This window comes from Mesoplodon mirus, assembly GCF_964341445.2.
Source record: "Mesoplodon mirus genome assembly, chromosome: 5".
Lineage (NCBI taxonomy): Eukaryota > Metazoa > Chordata > Mammalia > Artiodactyla > Ziphiidae > Mesoplodon > Mesoplodon mirus.
The window spans coordinates 66,117,472-66,129,886 of NC_138980.1; the positions used below are offsets into that span (position 1 = coordinate 66,117,472).

At 43.2% G+C, this 12,415-nt stretch overlaps 1 protein-coding gene across 7 annotated transcripts; it reads right to left on the bottom strand.

The window, feature by feature from the left end:
- Positions 1–757: 757 nt before the first annotated feature.
- Positions 758–10,034, bottom strand: LOC309804746 (protocadherin beta-13-like). 7 transcript variants are annotated; one of them, XM_082622301.1, is made up of 2 exons: positions 9,550–10,034; positions 758–3,187 (listed from the first exon to the last, which is right to left on the bottom strand). In XM_082622301.1, the coding sequence occupies exons 1-2, from the start codon at positions 9,833–9,835 to the stop codon at positions 1,068–1,070; spliced, it is 2,406 nt and encodes an 801-aa protein (XP_082478427.1). In that variant the 5' UTR covers positions 9,836–10,034; the 3' UTR covers positions 758–1,067. The 7 variants fall into 7 exon arrangements, with proteins under 7 accessions (XP_082478427.1, XP_082478426.1, XP_082478430.1 ...); XM_082622300.1 differs by having other exon boundaries at positions 758–3,104; positions 9,470–10,034; XM_082622304.1 differs by having other exon boundaries at positions 758–2,971; positions 9,349–10,034.
- Between the last annotated feature and the right edge of the window lie 2,381 nt (positions 10,035–12,415).

The window sequence follows — 12,415 nt, forward strand, 5'->3', positions numbered from 1 at the left end:
ACTTTTCAGTACTCTACAAATATCTGAGAAAAGTGGTTTTGAAACTTTGGATTGCTACCCATTAGTAGGTCATGAAATCAATTTAGTGGATCATGACCACATTTGAAAATTAAATAGAATGGAATAATACAGGCAATTTCAGATTGTATCACAAAAAAGCTAAGCACTGTTCACAAAACATTTCTTTCATGTAAAACATGTATGTTATATAATATATACAATATAATTTTTCAGTTGCCTGTGATTTTTTAAAGTTTGAAAATTAGTGCCCAGTGTATATATATTAAATTCTGGGATAACACATGAGGCAAAAAATTATACACATTAGCAAACAAGTCCACTCTACAATAAACAAATTATTATTTGGGAGCCTGTATTCAACTAGGTTGCATTATACCTTTGTAACATTAATGAGACATCTGGAAAATTATAACTTCATATTCCAGTATTCTGTGGGTGGCCACAATATTAATGTGTCTTCAGAATAACCCTCCAAGATGAGTAAAGAAGAGACACTAAGAAAATTGCCTTCTGGCCCATTCTAACAAGGTGTTTATGATTGTATCATAGGACATGATTTTTCAGGTATATTTTCAGCAGTAATAAACATTTTAAAATGTTAACTAAAAAAGTGGTGAATTTAAAGAAAGAATGACATTTCTGAATAGCAACCATTATTCAACCACAAGAAAAACCTCAAGAAAGAAATAAAATGAAGAAATACTTGAACACTTGAAATACTTTGAAAGTGGTCTGCTTTATTTTATCATAAGCATAATTGTGAATGAAAGTTCAACTGGAGAGAGGGCCATGAGCAAAAACTGATTTGGTGTTATTATTTAAGGAGGCAAATTAATTACAAATTAAGACCTCATTGGTTAGAGGATAAATTGCTATCTAACTACAACCACAGGTAAAGATAAACATTCACTTAAAGGTGGGTAGAACATGCGAAAATATAAAAGTAACATCAGTACGACTTCAAACACACACATTTTGGGGGAAATAATGTTGGTATGGAAGTGCCACAAAACAACATACCTCTGAGATATAAAAGTTAACTATGGTCACTGAATATTGAACCCAAAGCTATTGTAGAAGGTACGATTTTCCTCTATTTCTTTCCCAGGGCATTGGGGCGGGAGGTTGGGGAGAATCGGCTTCAAGAATTTGAACTCATTACTCCCAGAGCCTCCCGTCAGACACACCTCGTACTGGTAGCTCTGGGACAGGGTCCCCGTGCCGCTGACGTCCACCAGGTGGCCCGGAAAGGGGCCCTCGGGCACCGAGCAGCGGCCCACCGAGGCCGCCCCGCCCCTCCTGCACAGCCGCACTGTGACGAACACCAGCATCGAGAAGAGGAAGAGCGATGACACTGATGCCAAGGCGACCACCAGGTAGACGGTGAGCGGGGCCGCGTCCGCCGCTTCCGCTTCCGGGGCCGGCAGGTAGGGCTGCGAGAAGCCGTCCACCAGCAGCAGGTGCAGCGTGACGCTAGCCGACAGCGGCGGCTCGCCGTTGTCCTTGACCAGCACCACCAGCCTGTGCTTGGCCGCGTCGCGCTCGCTCAGCAGCCGGGCCGTGCGCACCTCGCCGTTGTGCGCCCACACGCCGAAGAGCCCGGGCTCCGTGGCCCTGAGCAGCTGGTACGACAGCCAGGCGTTCTGGCCCGAGTCGCCGTCCACCGCCACCACCTTGGTCACCAGGTAGCCCGCCTCGGCCGCCCTGGGCACCAGCTCGGTGCAGGGCGCCGAGGCGTTCTGCAGCGGGTACAGCACGAAGGGCGCGTTGTCGTTGTCGTCCGCCACGAGCACGCGCACCAGCGCCTGGCTGCTGAGCGCGGGCGAGCCGCGGTCGGCGGCGCCCACGCGGAACTCGAACGCCCGCAGGGCCTCGTAGTCCAGGGACCTCAGGGCGAACAGGTGGCCGTTGTCCGGGTTGATGGACACCAGGGAGGCCAGGGGCACGTGCGGGTCGAGGGGCGGCAGCAGCGAGTAGGTGACCTGGGCGTTGGCGCCCGCGTCTCTGTCTGTGGCGCGGACGGTGCCGATGTGCAGGGCGGGGCTGTTGTTCTCGCGGACGGACAGGGTGTAGGAGGTCTGGGTGAAGGCGGGGGCGTTGTCGTTGACGTCGGCCACCAGCACGGTTATGTTGTGCTCGGTTTTCAGCCTGGGGGTTCCCATGTCAGTGACGGTGATGGTGATGTTGTACTCGGCTCTTTCTTCTCTATCTAGTGTTTTCTGGGTTACTAAGGTGTAAAAGTTCTTGACTGAAGGTTTTAGAAGAAAAGGAAGGTCATCCTGGATGGAGGAAATAGTTTTCCCATTGTCCCCAGAGTCAGGATCTGAAACACTGAAAACAGCAACTACAATGTCAGGGGAGTTCTCTGGGATGGGAGTGGTGAGTGCAGACACTGTCACTTCTGGAGGATTGTCATTCACATCCACTACTTGCAGGAGAAGAGTGCATTTTCCTGAAAGACCTCCCCCATCAGTGGCCTTGATGTCCACTTCATAAGACAGAACTGTTTCAAAATCTACTTTTTTTCTCAGTCGAATTTCGCCTGTCATAGGATTTACCTCCAAAGTTTTACTAATATCTTCTGAAGGCTGAAAGAATGTGTATGATATTTTTCCATAGACTCCACTGTCTACATCGCTGGCAGAGACAGTGACAACCAGGGAGCCTACGGGGCTGTCTTCGGGAATATGCACCTTGTAGAGCGACTGCTCAAACTCAGGGGCGTTATCGTTACTGTCCACCACTTCAATGCGCACCTGGGCGGTTCCATACCGAGGCGGAGAGCCGCCATCCAGCGCTGTCAGGGTTAATGAGATTTCAGGCTCCTCCTCCCGATCCAGCTCTTTGTCCAACACCAGCTCAGGGTATTTTCTGCCGTCGCTGTGATTTTGGGTTAGAACCCGAAAATGGGAGTTGGGGCTGATTTTATAGTTCTGAACATTGTTGCTGCCTACATCCAAGTCCAGAGCATTACTCAGAGGGAATGCAATTCCTATAGGACTGTTTTCCGGTATTTTTAGAATCATTTCTCTTTCAGTGAACACGGGGGAATGGTCATTTATGTCTTTCACTCTCAGTTCTGCCTGAAATATCTCTAACGGTTTTTCCATTAATACCTGGAAATGTAGTATGCAAGGCTCACTCGGACCGCATAGCTTCTCTCGATCTAGTTTGTCATTTATGAGCAAATCCCCAGTCTGAACCTTGAGCTGCAAATGCTCTTTGTTCCACTGGGAAATGATCCGGGCACCGCGGGTGGACATCTCTGTCAACCCCAGCCCCAGGTCTTTTCCTACATTTGCCACAAAGGAGCCTCTCTCTGTTTCTTCCACTACTGAATAGGGCCCCAAATCGGCACTCGCCCCATACATGCTCAGCAAAACAAAGAAAACTAGGACTTGCCTTTGTCTCAGATTGTGCATCCATCCAATCTCCATTGCTCTTTCCTGAAAACTGAGTTCACAGGAGCTTCATATATGCCCAGGATCCTGGTAGTCCGGTCCTGCAGTATAGCAGGTCAGAACTATGTCTCTAAATACAGTTTTAAAGAGGTTTCACGCACATTGTGCTCTGACTGAGAAAGCTGTTCTTCAGCTTCCAGGCAGTGTGAAACTGGCTGGATCCTGGAGCTACGTCTGCAATTCTGTTTCTCACCACCTTAACCTGCAGCGCCACCATGCGTTCTCACTGTGTCTTATCTTTTCTGGTTTAACGTTGGATGCAAAATTCTTCTAAATGTAACACATAGGCTGTGTCAACCGTGTTCTGTAATATGAAACACTTAGTTCTATTTTCTTGTGGTTTTTATGAGTTCAGAGAGAGCTGTGTTGTTACAAAGGGGGAGTACTAAGAGCAGACTTTCATTATGTTGACTGTTTAAAGCTGTTCAGGGTGAATAATTAAGTAAAATAATTTAATTAACATTTAAGCTGAGAAGAATTTAAGTTTAGGAGCAAAATATTTGTGAAGTAATATGGGAACAGTTTCACAAGTACATTATTTTCATGGTACATGTTATAGAATTGCAGATGAGTGGACACTGCAAAATTGCAATCAGTGATGGTTCTAAAGAGAGTATTTTATCAACGCCTTATTAAAGAGTAGATTACTTCCTCTTCTTTTCAACACCTAAGCCTGAGGACATGAGTTTTTGAAACTTTCAAATTATTGGAAAGTTATTTCCCAAAAAGGCAGTCTAAATGTTAGGCCTGCCATGTTTTGGGATTTTTTTTTTATCATGACAAGAATAATTTCTGTTTTATTCCTTTTAAAAGACAGGTTTAATGAGATGTAATTCACATACCATACAATTCACTCGTTTAAAGTCTACAATTCAGTGACTTTTAGTATATTCACAGAGTAGTGCATCCATCACCACAGTCAATTTTAGAACATTTTCATCATCTAAAAAAACCCCAAAATACTCTTTAGTTCAGATTTTCCATTTTTAAAATTTAAATTGAATTCCAGTAAAGATTCATAATGTTTTTATAAATCCAGTGTTTTTGTTAACAATCTGTAGAACAATTTTTGATAAATACCTTGTCTGGGGTTAAAGCATTCAGTCAATGGGGTCTAAACTTCTGTTATAAAGGTCTTTGTATGCCTTCCTTTGGCCACAGTTGGTCCTGCTAGCCCAGATAATTTTCTTCCAAGCAGTCAACCTGCGGTAGGAAGAATAATGGCCACCCATCGAAAGATGTTCATGCCCTAATTCCCCAAATCTGTAAATATGTTATCTTACATGGCAAAAGAGAATGCACAGATATAAGTAAATTGAGGACCTTGTTGGGGGGTAGGTTATCCTGGATTATCTGGGAGGGACAGAACCTTTCCTGGCTATGGTCAGAGGGGTATGTGATTACAGAAGAAGTGGACTAAGAGACACAATGTTGCTGCCTTTGAAGATGGATGAAAGGGGCCATGAGTCAAGTACTGTAGGCAGCATCTAGAAGCTGGAAAAGAGAAAGAAATAGATTCTCCTCTAGAGCCACCAGAAGAGAATGCACCCCTGGTGACATCTTGAATTTAACCCAGTCATACCCATATCAGACATCAGACCTACAGAACTATATATAGCAGTGCATTTTTATTGTTTTAAGCAACCAAGTTTGTGGTAATTTTTAATAGTAGAAACAGAAAATGAATACATAAGCATGAAATTTCATGCACCCAGCATCTGAGTCAACAAAAATTCATCACTCTACAAAATTGGATTATCACAGCAAATGCTGAAGAATGTCTGATTCAGCTCTTGTGAGCCATCCTTTCAGAATAAAGTCATTTATGACCCTCTAAATCTTTTTTCAGCATAATTTTAAGAGGTGTTGTCAAAGACATATGGTTAGTTTTAATAGAAAATAACTGGAGCCTATCAGCTTTATTTCTATTTAATTTCCAGAATCTTTAAATTATTTAGTGATAAAAATTCCTCCACATCATTGCCTATACTTTTCTGAAATTAGTTATTTCATTTAGAGCTAATACTAGAATAGCAACTGCTTTCAAAGAAATAGTGTGCTAAAATGAATACAGTATATTTAATTTGAATAAGGGACTTACAGAATGTATATAATAAACTTTCAAAAAAAAGATAAAATATATATTAGGAGTGACAGAAAAAGACTGAAGGAATAGTACAAAAAAAACTCAAGAAATACAACCATAGGGTAATTCTACTCCCTGTTTAGGGCCTTCATTTCTGCATAATGAATGTGATATGTTGAGAAGGTACAGGAAGGTAATCAGGCTGATTCGATCATGATGAAAGTCAATTGTGGTACCAGACCCAGCTTACTTAGGTCAGTGCTTCTGTAAGAACTTTGGGTTTATTGGTCCAGAGCAGTGTGATCTCTGGTATAGAAACAAAATCAAGCTACAGACTAAAAGTTACATTTCTACATAGGAGTTCAATTCATGCAATAGAAGGATTTCACTTCCTTGGTTAGGAAGACAATGCCACCAGTTAATGCCTGCTGTGATAGCATACAGGTTAAGAACTGGGACATTCCATTCAAGTAGACTTAGAATATATTCCAAATGTTTCCTTTTATTACTTCAGAATTGTGAACAAGTAAAAGAGGAAATAACATGCCAACTTCCTTAGGGTTTGGCAGAGGATTAAAAAGATAATGAATGTAAAGCACTCTGTACTCTTAACTAAATTAGAAATCAAGGAAAACTTGACAAAGATCAGTTAGATCAAACTATACACTTAAGATCTGTCCATTTTACCGTATTATATAACATTTTAACAAAAAATCTTACTGTGAAAGCATTAGGATTGGATTCCACTGGAGGTAGCACAAAACTAAAATGATGGTGGCTTAAATGAGATAGAAGTTCCTTTATTTCTCATGTGAAGAAAGCTCAGAAGTGAGCAATCCAGGGATGACAGGATAACTGTGATTATCAGGGATCCTCATCTCTTTAAAGTTTATTCTATACTGACTGTCTTGGTCCATTATTTCCATCCTTAGTGTTGCTTTATGGCTCAATATGACTGTGTTCCAACCAAGACTCCCACATTGCAAGCAGCAAGAAGCAGTTAGAGGACAAAAAGGGACCCTTTCCTAGATGAGTCACCTCCCTTTTAATGGCCTTCTTGGAAGTCTCTAACAACATTTGCATATACATGTAGTCAAATGTCCCGTTTTAGCTGCCAAGGAGCCTGGGAAAACATGTTCTTTTGACTAAGCACACTAATGCTCTAAATGACATTTGGAGTGTGTTACCAAAGAAGAAAAGATGAATGGAGATTGGACAGCTACTGGATTTTCTGTCACAAGATGACCAATGTTTCTCAAGTGGGAAAAGCCAATTTCCTGCTATGCCCTTTCATCACACTGGATAAAAACAGTGTAGCTTTTTCTCCCCTTTTACACCAGTAAAACTAAATGGAAAGCAATTACAATAACTATATTAAAACTAACACTGGTATATTAATGAAAGGAAGCACAATTAATAAGAGAAAATAAGATTAAAGTGCTATGAGAGCAGAATAAAGTAAGAGCCAGATTCTCACTGTACCAGTTCTCTCTCCTTCCTGATTGGGCATGCTTCAGTGTGTTAGTGCAGTACTGCTCTTATGTACGTAATGGTTTAAAAACTAATAAGAAAAACTCAAGGAAATACAACTGATTATATAGAATTAATTTCCCACTGTTTTTTTCCTAACACATTTCTAAGCTATGCCAGAAAGGACTTGTACATTTATTGACTTCAACAGTGTTTTGAGAGGCAAGGTTTAGGACCATTCATCTTCTTACAGTAATGAAGAAAAGATACCTTTCTTTAAAACAAAATTTGCAAGCAAGTTTAGTGTAGTTTATAAGTTCATGATAGGTTGCCAGAAAAACAATCACCTTGAAGTATCATCAATTTAAAATATATGGAACGTGAAAAACAATTGCTGTCACTGAATACTGAAACCAAAATCTTTCCTAAAGTTGGGGGTTTCTTCTATATCAGGGCCAGGGGAATGGCCCTGAAAATTGGTCACAACTGGTTTCAGAAACTTGAACTCGCTGGTCCCAGAGTCCCCCTTCAGACACACCTCGTACTGGTAGCTCTGGGACAGGGTCCCCGTGCCGCTGACGTCCACCAGGTGGCCCGGAAAGGGGCCCTCGGGCACCGAGCAGCGACCCACCGAGGCCGCCCCGCCTCTCCTGCACAGCCGCACCGCGACGAACACCAGCACCGAGAATAGGAAGAGCGACGACACCGACACCAAGGCCACCACCAGGTAGACGGTGAGCGGGGCGGCCGGGGCCGCGTCCGCCGCTTCCGCTTCCGGGGCCGGCAGGTAGGGCTGCGAGAAGCCGCCCACCAGCAGCACGTGCAGCGTGACGCTGGCCGACAGCGGCGGCTCCCCGTTGTCCTTGACCAGCACCACCAGCCTGTGCTTGGCCGCGTCGCGCTCGCTCAGCAGCCGGGCCGTGCGCACCTCGCCGTTGTGCGCCCACACGCCGAAGAGCCCGGGCTCCGTGGCCTTGAGCAGCTGGTACGACAGCCAGGCGTTCTGGCCCGAGTCGCCGTCCACCGCCACCACCTTGGTCACCAGGTAGCCCGCCTCGGCCGCCCTGGGCACCAGCTCGGTGCAGGGTGCCGAGGCGTTCTGCAGCGGGTACAGCACGAAGGGCGCGTTGTCGTTGTCGTCCGCCACGAGCACGCGCACCAGCGCCTGGCTGCTGAGCGCGGGCGAGCCGCGGTCGGCGGCGCCCACGCGGAACTCGAACGCCCGCAGGGCCTCGTAGTCCAGGGACCTCAGGGCGAACAGGTGGCCGTTGTCCGGGTTGATGGACACCAGGGAGGCCAGGGGCACGTGCGGGTCGAGGGGCGGCAGCAGCGAGTAGGTGACCTGGGCGTTGGCGCCCGCGTCTCTGTCTGTGGCGCGGACGGTGCCGATGTGCAGGGCGGGGCTGTTGTTCTCGCAGACGGACAGGGTGTAGGAGGTCTGGGTGAAGGCGGGGGCGTTGTCGTTGACGTCGGCCACCAGCACGGTTATGTTGTGCTCGGTTTTCAGCCTGGGTGTCCCCAAGTCCGTGACGGTGATGCTGACGTTGTATTCTGCCCTGGTCTCTCTGTCTAGCGGTCTCTCTGTTACTAGGGTATAAAAGTTTTCCATGGAAGATTTAAGGAAAAAAGGTAGATCGTCCTGAATGTAGCAACTTATTTTCCCATTCTCTTCAGAATCAAGATCTGAAACACTGAAAACTGCAACCACAGTCTCAGGCGAGTTCTCGGGAATCTGCCTGGTAAGTGCAGACATGGTGACTTCTGGAGCATTGTCGTTCACATCCATGACTTGAATCAGAACGGTGCATTTCCCAGAAAGACTTCCAGTATCTCTGGCCTCGATATTGACCTCATAAGACTGAGTTGTTTCGAAATCAAGTTGTCTTTTCAGTCGAATTTCTCCTGTCATGGCATTGATCTCAAAGGTTTTGCTAATCTCTTCTGAAGCCTGGAAAAGTGAATAGGAAATCTCTCTATTGACTCCTATGTCTATATCCGTAGCAGAGACTTTGACAATCAGGTAGCCTATGGAACTGTCCTCGGGGATCTGCACCCTATAGAAAGGCGGCTCAAATTCAGGGGCATTATCGTTGATGTCCACGACTTCGATGTAGACGTGAGCGGTGCCAAACCGGGGTGGAGAACCGCCATCCTGAGCAGTGAGGGTTAACCTGAGTTCAGGTTCCTCCTCCCGATCCAGCACTTTGTCCAGCACAAGTTCCGGATATTTCCTGCCATCGCTGCGTTTGCGGGTGAGGACCCGAAAATAGGAGTTGGGACTGATTATATAGTTTTCAATATTGTTTCGGCCTACATCCATGTCCTGAGCGTTCTTCAGAGGAAACTTAGTCCCAGGAGGACTGCTCTCTGATATTTTTAGTAACATATCTCTGTCCATGAACACTGGAGCATGGTCATTTATGTCTATTACCTGTAGCTCAGCTTGAAAAAACTCTAAGGGATTCTCTAGCAACACCTGGAAACGCAGCATACAGGGCTCCGTCTGACCACACAGTTCTTCGCGGTCCAGTTTCTCATTTAGCAGTAAATCCCCAGTCTCCTGATCGAGCTGCAAATACAGTTTGTTTCCTTTGGAAATGACCCTAGCTCCCCGCCTGGAAAGTTCCCCCTGCCCCAGACCCAGGTCTTTTGCTAAATTGGTTACAAAAGAGCTCCCCTCAGTTTCCTCCACCACAGAATAACGCCTAAATTCAGAGCCCGCCTGAGCTAAGCCCAAGAAGAAAAAGAAGAAAAAGACTTGCCTTTGTCTGCAAATGAGCTTCCTGCTGGCCTCCATTGTTCTTGCTCGGTATAGCCTCTGGCGAGGGTGGTTCCGCTGAGCTGTAAAGGCCTCAGTACGTTTCTGAGACTGTAGTTATTCCACAAGGTACTTCAGAAATATTCCAGTGAGTAGTCCTTTACAGAGGACCCAGTCCTCCTTCTGTGGCATCCAAGCTCCCCGTGGGCTTCCAGGCTCTGCTGTTGAGTTTTGCCTGTTAATGGAGACGCAGCTGCGGTTCCGGTTTGTACCTTATCGTGCAGCGCCACCACGCGTCCTCAGAGGATCTTACATTTTCTGGGTTGAAAATGGATGCAATGTTTCCAGATCTTTTCGTTTTGTTTTTTTTTAAATTTTGGCTGAGCCGCGTGGCTTGCGGGATCTCAGTTCCCCGACCAGGAACTGAACCCGGGACCACCAGGGAACTCCCCAATGTTCCCAACTCTTGCCAGTACGTATCACCGAGCTATGTAAGGTTACAATACTATTTTTACTATCTCTGAACCCTAAGGTTGAGGCAATTGTCTGAGGGCCATACAGGAGAAATGATATTAGTAGAGACTACTTTCAATAATGCTAATTGAGTTTGGATCAAAAAGAAAATATTTATGTAACAGTTTGCCTGAGAAGAAAGACTATATGCAGAAATTTAAATATATATATATAATAACATAGAAAACTTTCAGAATTATATACTTTTATTGCCATGAACTATGGGAATAATTAGTAGCTGTGAACCTTGGACACGTTATTTAACCTCTGCCTCAGTTTTCTCATCTGTCTAAGGTGGAGATATTAATGGAACTTACTACATAGGGCTGCTGTGAGTTCCTCACCTTACAGATGGGGAAACTGAGGCAGAAAGAGATTAACCTCACACACACACACACACACACACACACACACACACACACACGGCATGTAATGTGATGCCATCAGGTAGCTCAGTTTGCATTAATCCATTGTCATGACTAGAAAAACCCCCAAGATTCACGTGGTAGAAGAATTCATGAGCAGCATTATTTCAGAATGAAGTTATCATATCAAACGATGAAACCAGAAAGGCTGGAGAATCTTTCTAATACATGTATAATCTATGATGGTAGTGATGATTCTGTATCTCAGAAGGGTGTCCTCTTCTCTTCTTACAGTATCAATTTTTAAAAACCTTTTATTTTGAAAATTTTCAAACCCCATAATGAAGGAGAATAGTACGATGAACCCCCAGGTACTCATAACTAGCTAGAACAATTATCAATATTTTGCCACAATTGTTTACCCTATCTCCCCAACATTTTCACCTCCCAAACTAAATTTTTACCCATAAAACTTCATTATAAATCTCTAACTTTTAATGTCTTAAAAAAACCCACTACAATGCCCTTACCACACCTAAGAAATTAAGTTAATATTGTTTAATATCCCATCTATATTCAGATGTTTCCAATTATTTCAAAGTTGTTATGATTGTTTGAATCAAGATTAAACAAGATCCACTATCCACTGCATTTGGTTGGTATGTCTTAATTTCTCTCATTGTGTAAGATTCCCTCCTCCCTTTTTCCATGCCATTGATTTGCTTGAAAAACTAAATAATTTTATCCTGATGTTATGGAAACAACTTAAGATTTTAATGCTGTGAGGTTCTTTTTTTTTGTCGTTAGACTATATCCCATTAGTAATGCACAGTAATATTACTATTTTAAGAGTTATCAGCACTAGCTTATGATATATTCAGAATACAGCTCTGCAAAAATGATCTTGATAACTGTTAAAGAAAAAGCAGTTACAGATTATTATAACAAACAAAGCTTCTCCTTAACTCTCCAGAATCTTTAAGTAATTCAATGATAATTTGTTTCTCTTTAATATTGCATATTTAAAAGTATTCTTTTTCTTATACTTTTACGATTCAGCACTGAAGTATATGGAATAGAAACTTTAAAAAATAAACTTTCAAATTAAAGGAGAAAACGTGTTAAAAAGGTAGGGACTATTGTAGGAAAATTACTGCAATGTGAGGAAAATAAATGAAGCGATCAAAATTATGTAATATTTCTATTCATGGTCATTAATCTTTTCTATGAAATGAAGGTCACATTCAGATAACAAGGAGAAAGCACAGATCTTTCCATTTTTTTTACTTGAGATTTGGATAGATCAGAGCTTTAAAAATAATAGTTGAATAATTGATCCAGAAAAACTGGATTATTAGTTTATAAGAAAATAAAACCACAAATACATATCTTATTCTTTGCAAATACACAAAACATTTGCATTTCCTTAAAATTAGTGATGGTTGAATATCTTTTGATGCGGCTGTTGGCCATCTCTTTTTCTTTGGAAAAATCTCTGTTCAGATCCTCTGCTCATTTTAAAATCAGGTTGTTTTGTTTTTGTGGAGTTATATGAGTCTTTATATATTTTGGATATTAACCCCTTATTGGATATATGATTTGCAAATATCTTCTCCCATTCTTTAGGTTGTCCTTTTGTTTTGTTGATGGTTTCCTTTGCTGTGCAGAAGCTTTTTAGTTTGATGTAGCCCCATTTGTTTATATTCATTTTTGTTTCCCTTGCCTAAAGAGACATATCGGG

Bases quoted from the DNA above. Each gene is read 5' to 3' on its own strand.
- LOC309804746 (XM_082622301.1), bottom strand. From the start codon at position 9,835: ATGGAGGCCAGCAGGAAGCTCATTTGCAGACAAAGGCAAGTCTTTTTC. The intron at 3,188-9,549 runs GTGGTCAGACGG...ATGACAAACTAG, and splicing joins ACTGGACCGCGAAGAACTGT to ATCGAGAGAAGCTATGCGGT.